General features: G+C 57.7%; 1 protein-coding gene across 2 annotated transcripts; it reads left to right on the top strand.

The window, feature by feature from the left end:
* Positions 1-32: 32 nt before the first annotated feature.
* Arhgap45 (Rho GTPase activating protein 45) lies at positions 33-16,149 on the top strand. 2 transcript variants are annotated; one of them, XM_048341801.1, is made up of 23 exons: positions 33-392; positions 1,295-1,625; positions 5,050-5,190; positions 5,574-5,658; positions 5,745-5,817; positions 5,947-6,013; positions 6,101-6,238; positions 6,588-6,652; positions 6,792-6,902; positions 6,981-7,061; positions 9,704-9,892; positions 10,367-10,504; positions 10,600-10,790; positions 10,895-11,019; positions 11,095-11,178; positions 11,334-11,438; positions 11,543-11,715; positions 12,139-12,327; positions 12,439-12,576; positions 12,919-13,145; positions 13,243-13,453; positions 14,639-14,747; positions 15,292-16,149. In XM_048341801.1, the coding sequence occupies exons 1-23, from the start codon at positions 303-305 to the stop codon at positions 15,615-15,617; spliced, it is 3,387 nt and encodes a 1,128-aa protein (XP_048197758.1). In that variant the 5' UTR covers positions 33-302; the 3' UTR covers positions 15,618-16,149. The 2 variants fall into 2 exon arrangements, with proteins under 2 accessions (XP_048197758.1, XP_048197759.1); XM_048341802.1 differs by lacking the exons at positions 33-392; positions 1,295-1,625 and adding an exon at positions 3,256-3,412.
* Positions 16,150-16,689: the final 540 nt, after the last annotated feature.

Here is a 16,689-nt window from a genome sequence, read left to right as displayed (position 1 = left end):
CGGGTGCGCTCGCGCCCACTCTGCGGAGCGGCAGCCCGAGGCCGGGCGAGCGAGCGCGGGTCGGGCCGCGCCTCCCGGGCCTGTTCCTGCACCGGGCTCCGGCGCCAGCCAATGAGGGCGGCGGCCGTCACGCGGGCCTGACAGCTGGGGCGGGGCGGCCCGCGGCAATGTGGTCCTGAGCCGGCGGGCGGGCGCGGGGAACTGAGGCCGAGACACCCCCGCCCCGTTTCTCCCGGCCTGCCCGGCCCCCACCCCGCCCCCGCCCCGACTCGCCCCCCCGCGGGCCGCCCGGAGACCCCGCTATGTTCTCCAGGAAGAAACGCGAGCTCATGAAAACCCCTTCCATCTCCAAAAAGAACCGCGCGGGAAGCCCCAGCCCGCAGCCCTCGGGGGTGAGTAGGGTCGCCGGGCGGGCGGGACCTGCCGCAGGCTCCGCACCGCGGGGGCCCCGTGTCCAGGCCCAGGGTCGGAGCCCCACTGCCCCATGCTGGGCCCGCGCCCGGGTTGCCGCACCCGCCACAGCCCCCAGCGGGCTGGGCGCCTGGGGACACCGAGGAAAGGGGGTGTCCGGCTCAGGGTAGGAGGCCTCGGTGGGCAGTGTCGTCTCAAGGGAGGCCTGTGGATTGGGGTGCGTGTGTGGGAGCGGGTGAGATGAGTAGCAGGGTGGGGTGAGAGTGGGTTTGGCGCTCTTCAGGATGGGGGTCCGGGCAATGTGGGGTGCCATCAGAGCTGCGGGGTTGGCAGGGGTTGGATTGGAAGTTCGCAAAGCTTTGGATAACCTCACGGGATCTGGTAGGTGGATCCAGTGAGTACAGGACTCTGGGGATGTCCCTAGGCCCTGGGGGGTGTCTACGAAACCTGGGGGTGTCTGTAAAGCTTTCAGGTTATCTGTTTACAAGGCTTGGGTGTGTCCATGGGACTCAGGGGTCTTCAAGACCCCTAGGGCACAGAAATTGTCACAAGTATCCTTCTGGAAGGACCACGTCTGCAGAAATTGAGGGGTCTGGCCGCTGAGGATCGGTCTTAGCCCTCTCCACCCCCACCAGGAAGTGGGTGCCCCTCCCCCAGCCCTGTCAGCCCCACCCCTGGCTGTGGTTTGGGCAAGGACCGTTGTTTGTGAAAGTTCTAGGGAAGAGGATGTTGGGTAACAGGTGTGTTTTAGGGGGGCACAGAGCCCCAAATCTAAGCCCTCTGACCTCTGGCCTCTGACCCTTGTGGAATCATTTCATTGTAGGGAGACTGAGGCAGCGCTCAGGATAGAACATCCCCCTTATGGTTTTCTTAACCTTCCCAGGAGCTGCCCAGGAAAGATGGCACTGACACGGTCTTCGCCCCACCCAGCCTGGAGCCACCAGCATCAGCCTCCAGCGGGAAGGCCACTGGCACGCTCAAGCGGCCCACCAGCCTGAGCCGCCATGCCAGCGCTGCTGGCTTCCCCCTCTCTGGCACTGCGTCCTGGACCCTTGGCAGGGGCTACCGAAGCCCCCTGACAGCTGCCAGTCCTGTCGAGCTGCCCACCGAGGGCCCTTTCCTGGATGTCGTGGAGGACATCTCGAACCTGCTGGCTGATGTGGCTCGCTTTGCGGAGGGCCTAGAAAAACTCAAGGAGTGTGTGTTGTGCGACGGTGAGGACCAACAGGGACACCAAGGCCTGGGTGGAAAGTAGAGCAAGACACAGATCTTTTTGCCAGTCCTGGGCCTTGGACTCAGGGCCTGAGCAGTGTCCCTGGCTTCTTCTTGCTCAAGGCTAGCACTCTGCCACTTGAGCCGCAGGGCCACTTCTGGCCATTTTCTGTATATGTGGTGCTGGGGAATCGAACCGAGGGCTTCATGTATACGAGGCAGGCACTCTTGCCACTAGGCCATATCCCCAGCCCGACACAGATCTTTTCAAGAAAGGGCTCAGGGAGAGAGACTTAGAACTTCAGGGAGAGCTGCATGTGCTAGGCCATGACAGCTTGGGTTTTGAGGGATGTGTAGGGGTTTGGTAACGAGTAAGAGGGAAAGACATGCTAGTAGAGAAATGTCTGGTACACGGGCAATGGAAAATATATTTAAAGGTGAGGGGTTCTGTGCTGTAAAGGGATGACCCTAAAAGTTACCTCAAGGGCATAAAAAGTGTTAGGGCAGAGGATGAATGGAGTCCTGTCTGCATTCTGGAACCCTATGGGCGGGAAGTGGGCTGAGGTCTGGGTGGTGAAGCCTAGGAGTGCGAGGCTTTGGGCTGTGGGATAGAAGTTCCGTTTTCTCCTCCACAGGGCTGCTGACAGCCCTGCTTCCTGCCGAGTTATTTTCATCTGCTTCCTGTTTGTCCCTGGCAGGCCAGGCGGCACCTCTAGCTAGGGCAAGCCTAACACTTCATGTACCATCTTCAGTTCTTAGGGTCAGCTCCCGGAAACTGCAGTGTTAGGGGCTTGCACCCATTTCACAGATGAGAACACTGAGGCCTTGGAGAGGCCTGGGCGTCCCACCCCCACCCTGGGGGCAGTAAGCAGGCCCTCCATGGTGGCTGCGGCTTCATGGGTGGAAGCCCCCTGGGTTCTATCAGGCTCCAGGGGTGGAGGCAGGGACTGGCTTCCTGGGGAAGCCCTAATCTCCAGTGCTTTCCTAGGCTTCCTTGGGGGCCAAGCATGGGCAGGATGCTTGCGCTGTGGCCTGAAGACTGAGCTCGGGGGACCGAGTCACCCTGTTTGCTCTAGAAGAAAGGACCTGATATGTAGGACATGGGTGACAGTGTGCCCAGGGGCCACCCTGTTTGTTTGTTTGTTTGTTTGTTTTGCCAGTCCTGGGGCTTGGACTCAGGGCCTGAGCACTGTCCCTGGCTTCTTTTTGCTCAAGGCTAGCACTCTGCCACTTGAGCCACAGCGTAACTTCCAGCTTTTTCTATATATGTGGTGCTGAGGAATTTAACCCAGGGCTTCATGTATACGAGGCAAGCACTTTACCACTAGGCCATATTCCCACCCTGTCTCATAGGACCTCAGATGCCTGGGGTCTGTAAAAAATCAGCCTGCCTGAGTTGATGGCTCAGGTCCCCAGATAGCCAAGAAGGTACAGTGGAGTCACTGTGGTGGCCACAGGGGAAGCTGGGACCACTGAGACCCATTCGTTTCTGTCCCTTACCTGAGCCTTCTCACAGGGGGAGCATCAGTTTCCCTGCCATTCTGCACCCATCACCACTTGAAACTGCTGTAGCTTGGGATCCAAGACTCCTAACCTAAGGGCTTGGGGGCCGCCCTCTCCTCGGAGGGGGCGGGGCTTGAGGACCGGCTTAAGCCGGTTTGGCCACTAGCCAGCCATCCACACTAGCCGGTCACTTTAGTCTTGCACTGCGCTCAGGCCATGTGTATCTGCGGGAAGGTGCATCCATTGCTGGATGGAGGCCCCAGGCGCTGCCGGGTGGGGACCCGAGGTGAGGGGACAGTGGGGAGGGGCCCTGAGGTCCCCCAGCCTGGCCATCTGGGACACGTGGGCTGGGTGGGGGGTAAGGGGGGCAGCAGTGATTATGCAGTGGCTTTGGCAGTACCAAGCTGGAGTCTCCTCGGTTTGCTGGTGTCCTGCCTTGCCAAGGGGCTTTGTCAGTTTAGGGGTGCTGCAGGGACATTGTGGTGACCCGAGGGAAGGAACAAGTAAAGGAATGTCCCAGGAAGGGGTGCGGCCTTCCTGGCACCTTCTCTGAATTCCTGGAGTCCCTTACACCTCTTGGCCACTGGCTGGGACCAGAGCAGCAAATGGGGGAGTTCTGGTGTGAGAGGCTTAGAGGTGTCACATTTCTGAGGGTGGCATTCAGTGGGGGGTCTCTGTGCCGAACAGGGATGATACCTACCGGGCCCACTTTCATCTCTTGGCCATCCATGCCCCTTTAGATTTCTGTGTCTTGAGCACACTGGCTTGTGTATACCCTGTTTCAAAAGACATCACATCTCTTCCAGTTTAGAATGCCTGAGATTGGCATTTAACGTCCCATCCCACTGCTGCTGGCCACTACTCTTGTTTGTGCTGATAGCTGCTATGGCTCACTGTTGCCCAGGAAGTAAAGCCAGGCCGTCTTTCTGTCCAGCCAACTCACACCTTCAGATGATCGTTATGAAATGCCTCCTGAGCTGGGCACTGGTGGCTCATGCCTGTCATCCTAGCTCATCCGGAGGCTGAGATCTGAGGGCTGTGGTTCAAAGCCAACCCAAGCAGGAAAGTCCGTGAGGCTCTTAGCTCCAATGAACCACCATAACACTGGAAGCAGTGCTGTGGCTCAAGTGGTAGAGCGCTAACCTTGAGCTGAAGGGCTCAGGGACAGTGCCCAGGCTCTGAGTTTGAGCCACAGGATCGCCACCACTCTCCCCACAGCAAAAAAGAAAAAAAGGTTTCTTCTCCTCTCTGTACCTCAATTTCCTCATCTGCAAAATAAGGGTGGTGATCGTGCCTGCCTCCTGGGGTAGTAGCTGCTGGAGAGGGAGAGACCAGGCTTGCTAAGGCCCCGTGCCTACACAAGTAGGGTGAGGCCATGAACAGGCTGAAGAATAAGGCCCCCAAAGTGGGTAGGGCTGCATGCAGGAAGAGGCCCTAGGGTGACAGCTTTCTCTTTTGTGGAACAGTATTGGGGTTTGAACTCAGGGTCTGTGCTTGGATAGACTGGCACTGTGCACCAACCCTGCTTTTTTTTTTTTTTTTTAAGTAATTTTGGAAATAGTCTAATGTACTGCTCTTCCCAGGCTAGTGACAAACTGTGATCCTCCAGATCTCAGCCTCCCGGGTGGTTACAGTGACCACCGTGAGCCATCAGCACCCAGTAGGACTGCAGCATGGGGGAGAAGTGGGAGTCTTTGCTGTCTGGAGGGACAGAAAAAGTGTTGTAGTCAGAAAGAGCCAGCCAAGCCAAGGCCTAGCCTGTGCTCACCTAACCAGGAGCCCAGAGAGAGGGCGGGGGCCTGCACTCAATCCCCCACCTGTCCTTGCTCACCTCTGCCTCCATTTCCCTACAGGGGGGGGGGGGGGTTGGAGGAGGAGGAGCTGGGCAGACTCTGCCCTGCTTACACTCCTCCTGCTCAGCAGATCTCGAGGCCCGGCGACCGCTGGCTCACGAATGCCTGGGCGAGGCCCTACGTGTGATGCGCCAGGTGATCTCCAAGTACCCACTGCTGAACACTGTGGAGACCCTGACAGCAGCTGGCACCCTCATCGCCAAGGTCAAAGGTCAGCCAACCCGCATGGACCAGTAAGGCCTCTGTGCTGGGCAGGAAGGACTTCCTGGGAGGGAGCTCTCTAGAAGGAGTTTTCATTTATAGTATTGTACGTGTGCCAGTCCTGGGCCTGGGTGCTGTCCTGGAGCTTTTCCACTCAAGGCTCTACCACCTTGAGCCACAGTGCCACTTCTGGTTTTCTGATGGTTCACTGGAGCTAAGAGTCTCATGGACTTTCCTGCCAGGGCTGGCTTCAAACCATGATCCTCAGATCTCAGCCTCCTGAGTAGCTAGGATGACGGGCGGAGCACCTGGCTCCCAGTGGCTAAGGGTTTCTGCAGGTTAGAAGGTTACGGGATGGTCCCCTCCCTGAGGGGCCCATGCTTTCCCTCCCAGCCTTCCACTACGAGTGCAACAATGAATCCGACAAGAGGGAGTTTGAGAAGGCTCTGGAGACCATGGCTGTGTCGTTCAGTAGCACGTGAGTGTGGGAACCTCGGGGCAGGGGTTTGAGGGTGGTCATGGGTATTCCTGTGTCCACGGATGCCCAATCTTCTGGCCTTGCAGAGTGTCTGAGTTCCTCATGGGTGAGGTCGACAGCAGCACCCTCCTGTCTGTGCCCCCTGGGGACTCCAGCCAGGTGAGCCAAGGTGGGCAGGGGCAGTGTGGCTGTGGGCCAGGCCCGGGAGCCACACAGCCATCTGCAGAGTGGGAAGTCACGGGTCCCAGCGAGAGGTCCCACCCTCCCCCCCATCTCCCTCCTGTGCAGTCCATGGAAAATCTGTATGGCCAGGGCGGCGAGGCTCCGGCACCCAGCTCTGAGGTCTGTGATGAAGGTGAGCAGCCCCAGTGGCACTTGGATGGCCGGGTGGCTGAGCGGGGCCTCGGGGTGGTGGGGTTAGGGCTGAGCAGATCCCCTGCAGGCTGCCTGCCCCCGGAGGAGGTGGACATGCTCCTTCAGCGCTGTGAGGGTGGCGTCGACGCCGCGCTGCTGTACGCCAAGAACATGGCCAAGTACATGAAGGATCTCATCGGCTACCTGGACAAGCGGACCGCGCTGGGTGAGAGCCGGGTGGGCGGGGAGGGGCTGGCACGGGGCAATCGTTATTTTCGTTGTTGTTGCTGGTCATGAGGCTTGAACTCAGAGCCTGGGAGCTGTCCCTGAGCTCTTTCTGCTCAAGGCTAGCGCTCTACCACTTGAGCCACAACGCCACTTCTAGTTTTCTTCTGGTTAATTGGAAGTGAGAGTCTCAGGTACTTTCCTGCCTGGTCTGCCTTTGAACCACGATGTCAGATCTCAGCCTCCTGAGTAGCTAGGATGCTAGGCGTGAGCCACCAGCCCCTGGGCATAGGGAGGCAATTTAAATTTAAGTGCACTCACCCTCTCACTGGGCACCGTACACCCTACAGAGATGGAATTCGCCAAAGGCCTGCAGAAGGTGGTCCATAACTGCAGACAGAGCGTCATGCATGAGGTGAGACCCAGTAGTCACTGGGGTTTGTCCCCCAGGCCTGAGGCTGGGCTTCCCCCCCCCTCCCCGGTGCCCCAGGGACTAACGGGTCTAGGGTGCTGCTGGGCTCGCCTCTGTCCTCACCTTCCGCCCTTCCCCACAGCCCCACATGCCCCTCTTGTCCATCTACTCACTGGCGCTGGAGCAGGACCTGGAGTTTGGCCATGGCATGGTGCATGCGGCCAACACGCTGCAGAATCAGACGTTTATGCAGGTAGACGGATCCTGGGAGAGCCAGGCTGGGTGGGCATGGTTCCTGGGTCTCCCCATTTATGGTCCATCTCCCCCTCAGCCCCTGACCCTGCGGCGGCAGGAGCATGAGAGACGCAGGAAGGAGATCAAGGAATCGTGGCACCGAGCTCAGCGGAAGCTGGTAGGGGCCGTGGGGGGGGGGGTGCAGGGTGAGGGGATGCATGCCCCATGTGCTGTGGAAGCTGGTCTGCAGGTCCCTGCGCATGCATCCGATGAGGCTCTAGAATTGCCCGCTTGGTCCGGCACGTGCTAGTGCTAGTGGGAGGAAAAGGTGGCTCCCAGGTCCCCAGGAGGGAGGGAGGCCAGGGCTCAGTCCCAGGTCTGGTGCAGGCTCCAGGTTCCTACGTGTTTCTGTTGGTTGTCTTTTTGAGTGGAGTGAGGGGGGTTGCACTCGGGGCCTGGGACCTGGCCCTGACCTTTCTCACTCAGGGTTGGCTCTGTACCACTGGAGCCACAGCTCCACTTCTGGCATTCGGCTGCTCATGAGAGATAAGCATCTCATGGCCTTTCCTGTCAGGGCTGGCTTTGAACCCTGATCCTCAGATCTCAGCCTCCTGAGTAGTCAGGATTATAGTTGCGAGCCACTGGCAAACTGGCAATTATTTATTAATTAATTAAAAATGAATTTGTGTTTGCCCATCCTGAGGCTTGAACTCTGGGCCTGGGTGCTGGCCCTGAGCTTCTTGTTGTTCAAGGGGAGCCTTCTACCACTTGAGCCACAGCACCACTTGTGGCTCTTTGGAGTAGTGTATTAGAGATAGGAGTCTCATGGATTTTCCTGCCCAGGCTGGCTTTGAACTGCAATCCTCAGATCTCAGCCTCCAGAGTAGCTAGGATGACAGGTGTGAGCCACTGGCTGTATTTATTTTTTTGAGACAGGGTCTTGCTATGTAGGCCAAGCCAGCCTGGAATTTACCTTTTTGTTTTTGTTTTTGTTGTTGTTTGGTTGGTTTTTCTTGCTGGCTCTAGGGCTTGAACTCATGGCTTGAATCCAGAGCCTCGTGCTGGCTAAGCTGATGCTCTGCCGCTTGAGCCATGTGCCAGGCCTTCCTGGTTTTGGGGTTTACCCCTCTGCTGAGTCTGGCCCCTTGCTGGTTCATGTGAAGCATCTTTGTCCCTTTTGCTGCTGCAGAGCTATAGCGTCTGTCACTAATCCCCTATGGGCTAGCACTGTGGCTGTTTCTGTGCAGTTGGGTCATAAGCATCGTTGCTGTGACCGGTTCCAGCCTGCCTGTAGAACAGGAGAGAATTAGTCTTAGCTCAGTGCCCAAAATGAATGGGTTGGCTGAAGAGTGTGCATGCACCTTTCCCCGCACAGGTCCCACTTGTGCTTCCCAGTTCCTGGGAACCCTTGGTTCACATTTTGCTCACTCAACTGGGAAGTGGCTTGTTTCATATTGATTTGCCAGGGCTCTTTACATATCACACAGAATGGAGACTACAATGCTATGATTTCCCTTTTTTCTCCCTTGCTTTACCGGTTGATTTTTTTTTCTTTTTAGCAGGAGGGGAGAATACAGGCAGCATCTCCCCAGTATAGCTGAGGCTGGCATTGAAATCTTCTACGTCAGTCTCCCTAGTGTTTAGTTTTAGTGCTTGGGGATTGGGCTCAGGCTGAGCACCACCTGCTTTACCACTGATCTACACTCCCAGACCCTGGAACTCTTTTTGTGTGTGTGTGTGTGTGTGTGTGTGTGTGTGTGTGCGTGCTGGGGCTTGAACACAGGCCCTAGGCACTGTGCTCAAGGCTAACACTTCACAACTTGAGCCACAGCTTCAATTCTGGCTTTTTGGAAGTTAATTGAAGATAAGAGTCTCATGGAGGGGCTGGGAATATGGTCTAGTGGTAGAGTGTTTGCCTCCTATACATGAAGCTCTCTGTTCGATTCCCCAGCACCACATACATAGAAAATGGCCAGAAGTGGCGCTGTGGCTCAAGTGGCAGAGTGCTAGCCTTGAGCAAAAAGAAGCAGGACAGTGCTCAGGCCCTGAGTCCAAGGCCCAGGGCTGGCTAAATAAATAAATAAATAAAAAGAGTCTCATGGAGTTTCCTGCCTGGGCTGGCTTCCAACCACAATCTCGGATCTCGACTTCCTGAGTAGCTAGGATGACAGGCATATGCTACCATTACTGGTGCTCTTCTACATTTTCAAGTCTCTGATGTTTAGGCTATAACATGTCCCCCACCCAAGGGGCAAAAAGTACTTCCTGCCTCCCTCTGGGTGCCTGGCTTCCTGTCTGTGCAGCCTCTATGTTTTCATCTGTAAGAAAGGAAGCGAAACCAACCTAGGTGCAGGGGGTGAGCAGTGTGTGCTTTTATGAAGAGCTGACCTGTGTCTCAGTTTCCTTGACTATAAAATGGGCACTAAAAGGTAGGTGCTGTTGACTCCAGCCTGAAATCCTAGCTGATACTCAAGAGGCTGAGATCTGAGGATACCGATTGGAAGCCAGCCAAAGCAGGCAAGTCTGGGAGACTCTTAGCTCTAGTTAACCAGCAAAAAGCCAGAAGTGGAATTGTGGCTCAAGTACTAAAGCATCAGCTTGGAGTAGAAAAGCCCAGTAAGAGTGCAAGGCCCTGAGTCCAAGCCCCAGGCCCAGCACAGATAACAACCCCATAGAAAGGCGCTGCTTTCCTGCAGGGTCTGGCTGCAGGTGGCCTCACATGTGCTCCCTGTCTTTGGTCCGGGGCCTCTACTCTCAGGATGTGGCTGGGGAGGGAGGGAGGAGCTGGGGAGACGGAGAATGAGGTCTGTCCCTTTACAGCAAGAGGCGGAATCCAACCTGCGCAAGGCCAAGCAGGGTTACCTGCAGCGCTGTGAGGACCACGACAAGGCCCGCTTCTTGGTGGCCAAGGCGGAGGAAGAGCAGGCGGGTGCTGGCCTCGGGGTGGGCAGTGCGGCCTCCAAGACCCTGGACAAACGGCGGCGCCTGGAGGAGGAAGCCAAGAACAAGGTGATGGTAGATGGGCAGCGGAGAGGAGGCTCAAAGCTGAGCTAAGGGCAGGGCAGTGCGCAGGCACATGCACTGTGTGTGTGTGTGTGTGTGTGTCCATTCTAGGGCTTGAACTCGGGGCTTGGGTGCTATCCCTTAGCTTTTTCAGTTAAGGCTGACCCTCTACCACTTGAGCCCTACCTCCACTCCCAATTTTTTTGCCGGCTAATTGGAGATAAGAGTCTCACAGACTTTCCTGCCTGAGCCGGCTGTAAGCTGTGATCCTTAGATCTCAGCCTCCAGAGGAGACTGCCAGATCAAGGCTGTTGATGCACCGCATGGAATTTCCCACCTCCAGGCCTTTCCCAGGACCGAATGTTTTTCCAGAAATGCCTCTCCTGCCCTTCCTGCCCGGTTCCTCTGTAGGGTGTCTCTGGGTCACTTGCAGCTTGGCCATGAGGCCTGAGCCTGGCTGAGCCTCTGGTCCCCTCACAGGCAGAGGAAGCCATGGCCACCTACCGCACGTGTGTGGCTGACGCGAAGACACAGAAGCAGGAGCTGGAGGACACCAAGGTGACGGCACTGCGACAGATCCAAGAGGTGATCCGGCAGAGCGACCAGACCATCAAGACGGTGTGTGCCCATGTGCCGGGAGGGGGGGGTCGGGCGTGTGGGGCACTGGGCTGGGGTCCAGCCTGCTGAGGGCGTGTCCTTGCTGCTGTCCGCAGGCCACCATCTCCTACTACCAGCTGATGCACATGCAGACAGCGCCCCTGCCCGTCCACTTCCAGATGCTCTGTGAGAGCAGCAAGCTCTATGACCTGGGCCAGCAGTACGCATCCCATGTCCGCCAGCTGCAGCGCGAGGAAGAGCCTGACGTGCGCTACGACTTCGAGCCGCACATCTCTGCCAATGCCTGGTACCGCTGCTGCGGAATCCAGACCTGCCCGCCGCCAGGGTGGGCACGGGAGGATCCCCGCCACCCCGTCCTGACCTCCTTGTCCTTACCCCCGCCATCCCCAGGTCTCCCGTGCTGCGTGCCCGGAAGGGCAGCTTCAATGTGGGGGACACAGCCGGCGCCCAGGCACCCAGCAACCCCCCAGAGGAAGGTGGGCCCAGTGAAGGGTCACCAGCCAAGGAACGCAGGGGTGAGTGTCCGCGGGGACCCAGGCAGCGCCGGCTTCCTGTGGCCCTGCCTCCACCGCCTCTCTCCTCTGCTGCAGGTGGACGAGGACACCAGGTGCACAAGTCATGGCCCATCTCCATCTCGGACTCTGACAGCGGCCTTGACCCCAGCCCTGGCTCAGGTGAGGGGACTGCACCATGGGGTGGGGTTCTGACGCTCCCTCCCCTGCCTCTGGTCTCCACTGGCTCGTCTCACTGTGGGGCGAGGGGGTGGGGTGTCGGAGATGTTTGTCCTCGAGCTGGCACCGTGAGTCTGACAGCCCTGTTCCTTGCCCAGGAGATTTCAAGAAGTTTGAGCGGACATCGTCCAGCGGCACCATGTCATCCAGCGAGGAGCTGGTGGAGCAGGAGGGGGGCGAGGGGGCGGCTGCCTTTGAACAGGGTGAGGGGCCTTGGCTCCAGTGGGGATGGGACGTGGAATGGGGACATGGTCGGTGGATCCACCCCCTCCTGGTGTGTGACACCGGCTCCCCCCCTTGTTCCCAGCTGACCTCAGTGACATCACCCCCGAGCTGCCCGTGGCTGTGCCCAGTGGGCCTTTCCGCCATGTGGGACTGTCCAAGGCAGCCCGCACACACCGGCTGAGGAAGCTCCGCACGCCCGCCAAGTGCCGAGAGTGTAACAGCTATGTCTACTTCCAGGGGGCAGAGTGCGAGGAGGTGCGTGGCAGGCCCAGGATAGGGAGTTTTTAAGAGGTGGAGAAAGGTTGGGGATGTGTCTCAAGTAGTCAAATACCTGCCTAGCAAGCAGGAGGCCCTCAGTTCAAACCTCAGAACCTCCAGAAACACACTTGGGTCTGTGAGAACAGGCGGGTGGACTGGTTATCCCAGGCAATGAGCGTGACCAGTGCAAAGGCCCTGGGGTTGTAGTAGAACAACCAAAGGGCTAGAAGGAGAGTAGACCAGAAAGGTGGACAGGAGTGATACCTTCCATCCCAAAGGGGTTTTGTGTAGCCAGGGAGGACTCCGGCTTGTATTTTCAGAAAGTGCATGGAGGAATTCTGGGGGAAAGGCCAGAGGTGAAGCCCAGAAACTGGGCTGGGTGAGGAGGGGGATTGGGCTCACATTTCCCTGGTCCTCTAGTGCTGCCTGGCCTGTCACAAGAAATGCCTGGAAACTCTGGCCATCCAGTGTGGCCACAAGAAACTGCAGGGCCGTCTGCAGCTCTTTGGCCAGGACTTCAGCCAGGCAGCCCAGAGCACCCCAGACGGCATCCCCTTCATCATCAAGAAGTGCGTCTGCGAGATCGAGCGGCGGGCGCTGCGCACCAAGGTGTGGCCCTGGGACGCCGGGGTGGGCGGTGGCCAGGGAGGGCTTGGGGTTGTGGGCGGGGCCGGCGTGGGCGGGGCCTGCGCGGGCTGAAACCCGATTGCATCTCCTTAGGGCATCTACCGGGTGAATGGGGTCAAGACTCGGGTAGAGAAGCTGTGCCAGGCCTTCGAGAATGGCAAGGAGCTAGTGGAACTGTCACAGGCATTGCCCCACGACATAAGCAACGTCCTCAAGCTCTACCTGCGCCAGGTGAGACCAGAAAGCTCGCTAAAGTAGAGGCCGACTGCAGAGCATGCACCTGGGAGACCGGTTAGGCTGAAGGCTGGGTTACAACAGGGTGGGCGGGATCATCAATGGACTGGACAAACTGCCAGGATAAGGGCGTGGCTGGTGCTGCAGTGGGAGGGGCTTGCGGGGAGGGGCCTACAGGGGAGGGGCGGGGTCTCCGGGACATTATACATGCTGGCTGAAACTGGCAGCCTATGGAGCCACACCCCGTCGTTGGAGGGCGTGGCTAGCGCTGAGTGGGCGTGGCCATAGCAGGAGGCTTGCTGGGGTAGGCCAGCTCACCAGATCTCCTTTGCTCTGTAGCTTCCGGAGCCACTCATCTCCTTTCGCCTTTACCACGAGCTCGTGGGCCTGGCCAAGGAGAGCCTGAAGGCTGAGGCTGAGGCCAAGGCAGCATCCCGGGGCCGGCACGATGGGTCCGAGAGCGAGGGGACCACTGAGGCCATGGTGGGCCGCCTACGGGAGCTCCTGAGGGACCTGCCAGCCGAGAACCGGGCCACGTTGCAGTACCTGTTGCGACACCTGCGCAGGTGAGGTCCCCTCACACCCACCCAGGGCCAGGTGAAGGGTGGCAGGAGTCCTTGGGAAACCACTCACGCAATGTCCTGCACCTTTCTGGACCTTCAGGATCGTGGAGGTGGAAGAGGACAACAAGATGACCCCAGGGAATCTGGGCATCGTCTTCGGACCCACGCTGCTGCGGCCTCGGCCTACCGAGGCCACCGTCTCCCTCTCGTCCCTGGTGGACTATCCCCACCAGGCCCGTGTGATTGAGGCCCTCATCATCCACTACAGCCTGGTGTTTGAGGAGGAGCCCGAGGAGGCAGCCGAGGGCCAGGTGAGGCCTGGGGCCGACTAAGAGTACCACGGACTTGTGGGGTGGAAACACAAAGACGGCTGGGAAAGGCTGGTTTGCACTAGTCAGCCAGAGAGGCCTGTGAGGTATCGTTTAAGCAGAGAACCCGGTAAAGGGAGAGCCCCAGGATGTGCAAAGCCCTTGTGGTCCCTTCCCTCGCATCAGAACTCCTATTTCCCATTGTTTGTCCGTCCCCAGCAGTGCTGCCATGAGCACTATACCACGTTGATGGGTCATTGTGGGGTTTTTGTTTTTTGTTTTTTTGGTGCCAGTTCTGAGTCTTGTACTCAGGGCCTGGGCACTGTCCCTGAGCTTTCTTGCTCAAGGCTAGCACTCTTCCACTTGAGCCACAGTTCCACTTTTGCTTTCTGGTAGTTAATTAGAAATTCTCATGAACTTTTCTACCCAGGCTGTCACTGTCTTTGAGCCATGATCCTCAGATCTCAGCCTCCTGAGTAGCTAGAATTTATGGGCGTGAGCTACTGGTACCTGGCTTATGCTGTTGGGTTTTGTTTGTTTTAGAAATTGTGATTAGGGCCGGAAATATGGCCTAGTGGTAAATTGCTTGCCTCGTAGAAATTGTGTTTATTCTGTCCTTCTTGTATTTCTTCATCTACCTCTGGGAAGCTCTTGGTATGGTCCTCTGGTTGCCAACCTAAGCAGGACTCTATATGCCCAGGAAGCTGTGAGCCCCAGACCGCAGACTTTGCAGCTTGGGGCTCCAGTGCTGGCATCTGAGCTGGGCCTGCCCTCTGGTTAGAGTATCTGCTCAAAGAAAGCGCTGAGGAGAAGCCCCCAAGGGGTTGAGGACAGGCATGTGGTGGCTCTGGTCCTCTAGAGCCAGCATTCACTAGCTGGGCCATGGTTGCTCATGCCTGTAGTCTAGCTACTCTGGAGACTGAGATCTGAGAATCAAGTCTTGACAGAGACTCTTATCTTCCATTTAACCAATAAAGAACCAAAAGTGGAGGTTAAGTTCAAGTGGTAAAATGCCAGCCTTGAGCAAAAAAAGCAAAGGAAGAGCACAAGGCCCTGAGTTCAAGCCCCAGTACCAGTACTAAAAGAAAAAGAAGGGCCAGGCCTGTTTTTACACACTACACTAGAAGAAAACAGCTGGGGTGGGGTGGGGCTGGGCGGGGCCCCTCCATGACTCCCTCCCTTCTGCAGGATGGGCCAGGTCACCAGCGTGCTGAGGTGGTGGTGCTGATGCCCCACTTGGAGGCTGGTGTGGAGGCTGCCTTCGCCCTACAGGAGGAGGCAGAGGATGGAGGCCAAGGTGAGTGGGTGGCCCTGAGCCAGAGAGGCCAAGTGACACACACTGTGGGCGGTATGTCCCATGGGTTGGTCAGCTCTTCACTGACTCCCTTAATGTGGTGTAAGCACAAGCAAGGTAGCCGTGCTGGAATACGGTCACCTATACCAGAAAGGGAGCCTGTAATGGGGGATGCCTGTGTATGCTGACTCTGTGGGTACAAGCACTGGGCCAGGCCACTTTCCTTGGGGCCTAGGTTTCAAGGAGGAATAAAGCTGGGTGGACAGTCGGGTGCTGGTGACTCACATCTGTAATCCCAATGACTTGGGAAGCTGAGCTCTGAGGATTGGGGTTCAAAGCCAGCCCTGGTGAGAAAGCCCATGTGACTCATATCTCCACCAAAAAGCTGGAAGGGGAGCTGTGGTTCAAGTGGTAGAGCACTAACCTTGAGCACAAAAGCTCAGGGACAGCACCCAGGCCCAGAATTCAAGCCCCGGGACCTCCGTGTTTGAGGTACCCAAGCCTTCTGATCACAGGATATGTGTATGTCTCCACCTCGCCTTCCTAGAATCCCGGGTTGCCTCCAATGATTCCGACTCAGAGCTAGAGGAGACCTCAGACCCCCTGTCCTCGTCAGATGCCAGTGCCCTGCTCCACCTTAGCCTCCCCGACAAGCAGGAAGAAGAGGCTGGACTGGAAGGGGGTCCCCGAGGCCTCAGGGGCAGTGAGGAGCTGCTGGGAGACGAGGAGGAGGGGTGCTCGGTTCAGCAGCTGTCCACATACAATACCAACCAGTCCAATAATGTGGTGCCGGCCCAGCTGCCCGCGATGAAGCTCCGTGGTGGGCATCTTGCAGCGGGCGCCTGCCAGGGAAGGCGGCCTCAGTTTGTGTGAGACGGAAGGGGGTCCCCGATCAGCGCTGGCCCCTTTCCCGCCGGGCTCTGCCTCTCCAGACTGCCCTGAGCTTGGAGGCCCGGCTCAATCTTGATGCCCTGGATCACTGGGATTGCAGCCAGCGTGATGCTGGCCGCCTCTTCTCAGAAGCTCCCAGCAACATGGGACGGTGGACCTGCAGGATGCACCTGTGCCCTCTCCACACCCAAGCTTGCCCTGGTCGGCTGGGCGAGTCTTTGCTCTTGGGTTGAAGCCTTGGCTTTCTTATTTGCACCGCAGGCCTCAGTGTCCCCAGAAACCTCCCCCCACCCCACCCCCATACCTCCCAGGGTAGAGAACCCATCTTTGCCTCTTCTTACTGTCATCTTGGGGAAATGCAGTGCCTTGAGTGGGCGCCGGTGCGGGGCGCTGGGGGGCTGGAGGTGGCGGCTGATGGGGCTTGCGGGTCAGGTACAGAGAACTCCGCACAGGGCACTAGGGGGCTCTTGCACACCCACATCAATTTTGCTTACAATAAAGTTTTTTAATCTTGTCTGTTTTCTGTGACAGTGGCAGCTGTGGGCAGAGGCCAGAGTTGGGGACCACACGGGGAGACAGCTACGGCACTGTCTTCACTTCCTCAAAGCCCAAGGCTATGGGGGACAAATCCTGGCCACTGTACTGGGGAGGTGGCAGGCCCACGAGACAGGCCTGACGTCAAGCTAGGCCGGCACTCGCCTGACCGAGGACTGCTTTTTGACTCACGGCTGGGGACTGTCCAGGGGAATTGTCCTCTTGTGTGTGGCAGGTGTTCACCCTCTGAGGCGTCCCGTTAGGCCCGTGGACACCACGGATCAGCCAGTGTCTGTGGAAGCAGACATTGCCATATATATATATATATATATATATATATATATATATATTTTAAAAATTTTTGCTAGTGTCAGAGTTTGAACTTAGGGCCTCCTATTCCCACTTGACTTTTTTGTGAAACTTCTGGAGTTTTGCTGGTTCATTGGCTATGAGTCTCATGAATTTTCTGCCTGGGCTGGCTCTGAACTGGGGTCCTCCAGGTCTCAGCCTGGGTAGCTAG

The sequence above is a fragment of the Perognathus longimembris genome, chromosome 3, assembly GCF_023159225.1.
Source record: "Perognathus longimembris pacificus isolate PPM17 chromosome 3, ASM2315922v1, whole genome shotgun sequence".
Taxonomy (NCBI): domain Eukaryota; kingdom Metazoa; phylum Chordata; class Mammalia; order Rodentia; family Heteromyidae; genus Perognathus; species Perognathus longimembris.
The sequence above is the reverse complement of the archived record's forward strand: the minus strand, read 5'-3'. Positions and strand labels throughout refer to the sequence as shown.

Coding starts and splice junctions, on each gene's coding strand:
- Arhgap45 (XM_048341801.1), top strand. CDS start 303: ATGTTCTCCAGGAAGAAACGCGAGCTCATGAAAACCCCTTCCATCTCC. Junction 5,191..5,573: donor CCTCATCGCCAAGGTCAAAG/GTCAGCCAACCC, acceptor TTTCCCTCCCAG/CCTTCCACTACGAGTGCAAC. Junction 10,791..10,894: donor CACATCTCTGCCAATGCCTG/GTACCGCTGCTG, acceptor CGCCATCCCCAG/GTCTCCCGTGCTGCGTGCCC.